Genomic DNA, 2,953 nt, shown 5'->3' with positions numbered 1-2,953 from the left:
ATTCGATGTTCTGATGTCCAAGTTGGGCATTTTTGCACCCCATGCTCCAACTTGAGGGGGGGTGTTGAGATATTCTAGGGTTGATTTGTTATGATTTGTTAGGATTGTTTTCCTTAACTTATATTCCTATCTTTTAGGAAGTTTTCCTATCTTTTTGTATGTGCCTCCTTATTAATATAACAGGGAGATTGTTTTCACGTAATCAATAACAAATCAAATCTTCTGCCATCTTCTACATTCTGTCATACCTTCACCAACATCCCTTGGACTATTCGACAAATTAGACAAACAACTAGGAATTTTACGCGCGGTTTGTTATTCATAGTGATTTGCCAACAAGTTCAGCAAACTCATGATCACATTAAATTTTGTGCCATTAATTATTGAGGATTCACTACTATTATATAATTTATTCCGCTTATATTAAAAAAGAAATTAAGGGCCTTTAAATATAGAGTGACACAGTTAACTATGTGTGACATGAAAACGTGTTGAGCTTGGTTTCAAATATTATTCACAATTATTCCTAAACTTAGAGTATAGATATTCTTTATTAAGACCCTAAACTTTCACCTTTAGCATGTACGTCTAGCATATTTATACTTTTTAGTACTTTCACAACGTCAAATCATAGCACACACACTCAGATAGCAGAAGTCATGTATCCGCTTAAAACAACGACATTTTTTTAATAGGGCCCCAATCTACTATTATTTTAACTATAATCCCCAAAAAAAATCAGGATTTGAACTTACCACTATAGAGTTGTTTGTACTCGTTACTCTTATCATCAATTAAGAACATCAATTAAGTATCACATGATTCACATCCCTTAATGAGATTATTATGAGTATCTTCAAAACAATACTATCTTTGATAACTTGATACAATATTAGTATACATTTCTTCTTATCATAACAATACAATAAATACAAATGAAAAGAATAAGCAAATTTTAATTTGCTAGAACTTCCATGCACCATCCTAGCTTAGTTGGGATAGCTACCTCATTTATTTGTCATAAGAAAATTTCAGAAATTAATTAAATACTTTTCAACTTAGAACATTATGGACATCCATTCGCTAATATGCTGTATTCTTCATGTATATCAGTATATGCTTGTATCTAAGCATAGCTGCACATGCCACGGTAGCAAAAGCTCCCTCTCTTGCACTTGTTGTGGCAACCTCCACAGTTCTTCTTATCATAAAATGGGTTAACACACCTCCCATTGCAACAAGTCTCAGGGTATCTACACCTTCGCCCACACATTCCACAATTAAGTTTATCAGATTTTACATTAACACACTTCTTCCAGCAGCAATCGGGACCTGGGCTTCCTTTGACGCGACAAACTCTTGGAAATCTATCGCATGTCAAATGGGCACGCGCGTTATAACCACCGCGTGATTTATATGGATTCATATAGTAATGGTGTTTCTTTGAATTCAGAAAACGACTCGACCCTTGATAGGAATCAATTGTTTCAAAATCCTGGCCTTTCTTAGCGGCTTTCTCGTCGTTGTTTTTGGGTTGTGCATAAGAAAGAGTGATAAAAAGGGCCATAAGAAGGGCTAAGACAATTAAAACCTTAAAGGCCTTCATATTGTCTTGCTAATTTTGAGTCGAAACGATAATGTTGTTGGTGAAAGCTAAGAAAAGCTTGTTAGGAAATAAGAGAGGTTTAAATGTTTTTGTAGATTTTGTAAGGATGTGAGTCCTATATATAGGCCGGAGATATAACACATGCATGCAAATGTTGTACACAAAGGAGAAAAAAAATTCAAGCGGATTAGGCGGCTTGAGCTTAGTGGAGTGGTCATCGTCATAGCAAACCAGAAATTTGGTTTGTAGAGAAAATATTTGACATTATGTTATACGTCAAAGCTACTAACTATATATGCAACTTTAATAATGAAAAAAAGAAAAACTCATACATTATACCATCAACGTAGACGTGTGCATAGCCCTTATTAAATGGCCGCTGACATCACTCTAAATTTATATAATCTACTTTGATCTAGCTAGCTTTGTAATACTACCAATTTTAAAGCAAGGATTAAAGTAGAGCTAATAATAAACGTGTGGTCAAAACATTCAGAGAGCAAATCAATTGCTTGGACATCAAAACAAACTCTGATGTTGTAGTTACTGATAATGCAAAATTATATTCTTTTTCCGCGAGAAGCAAGGCTTCCAATGTGATTAAGTTGATCATATAAATTAGCAACGAGACAAATGTGCTATGTACATCAGTACATGTAAGTGGTTTGTAGAACATGGTTGCTAAACGCAGCCTCACTTTACTAACGCAGCTTTAAAAAAACCCAAAAAACCCTTATTATCATATTCTTTCTAAAAACCCCTTTCTCTCCCTAAAAATATTCTCTCCTCCTCTCTAACTGTTAGATATAAAAAACTTCATCGAAGATCTACAAATTTTAATTTGATATTCAATGGACCATAATTTTGACCCAATCGAATTTCAATTTGATGTAAGTTGTGAATTTTTTTTCGTAATTATGATGCAGGTTGTGAATTTTTTTTCGCAGATTCAAGTTGTCAATTTTTTTTCGAAATGTCTGTTTCATGTAGACTACACGAAACAGATGATTCTGTTTCGTGTAGATTACACGAAACAATTGATTCTGTTTCGTGTGGACTACACGAAACAGATGATTCTGTTTCGTGCAATCTGCACGAAACAATTGGATCCGTTTCGTGCACCTTGCACGAAATACCAGTATTCCCTTCGAAATTTTGAAAGAAAGTTGGACGAAATTCAAAAAACTTATTCGCTTGATGTTGAACCCGAAATGTGTATAAGATCTAGTAATTTATCAATTTTCCAATATTTTTGAAAAGATTGAAGAGCTTGGAAACGAATTTGGGGTATAATGGTGGACGAATTTGTGAAATTTCGTGAACCAGAAATCTTCGAAGAGGAAGAGG

General features: G+C 34.2%; 1 protein-coding gene across 1 annotated transcript; it reads right to left on the bottom strand.

Moving 5' to 3' along the window:
- Positions 1–853: 853 nt before the first annotated feature.
- On the bottom strand, positions 854–1,685 carry LOC104900958 (hypothetical protein). Its single transcript, XM_010688495.4, has one exon. It carries the CDS (start codon positions 1,604–1,606, stop codon positions 1,127–1,129), a length of 480 nt encoding a protein of 159 aa, XP_010686797.1. The 5' UTR covers positions 1,607–1,685; the 3' UTR covers positions 854–1,126.
- Positions 1,686–2,953: the final 1,268 nt, after the last annotated feature.

This window comes from Beta vulgaris, chromosome 8 (assembly GCF_026745355.1).
Source record: "Beta vulgaris subsp. vulgaris cultivar EL10 chromosome 8, EL10.2, whole genome shotgun sequence".
In the NCBI taxonomy this organism is placed as follows: domain Eukaryota; kingdom Viridiplantae; phylum Streptophyta; class Magnoliopsida; order Caryophyllales; family Amaranthaceae; genus Beta; species Beta vulgaris.
The sequence above is the reverse complement of the archived record's forward strand: the minus strand, read 5'-3'. Positions and strand labels throughout refer to the sequence as shown.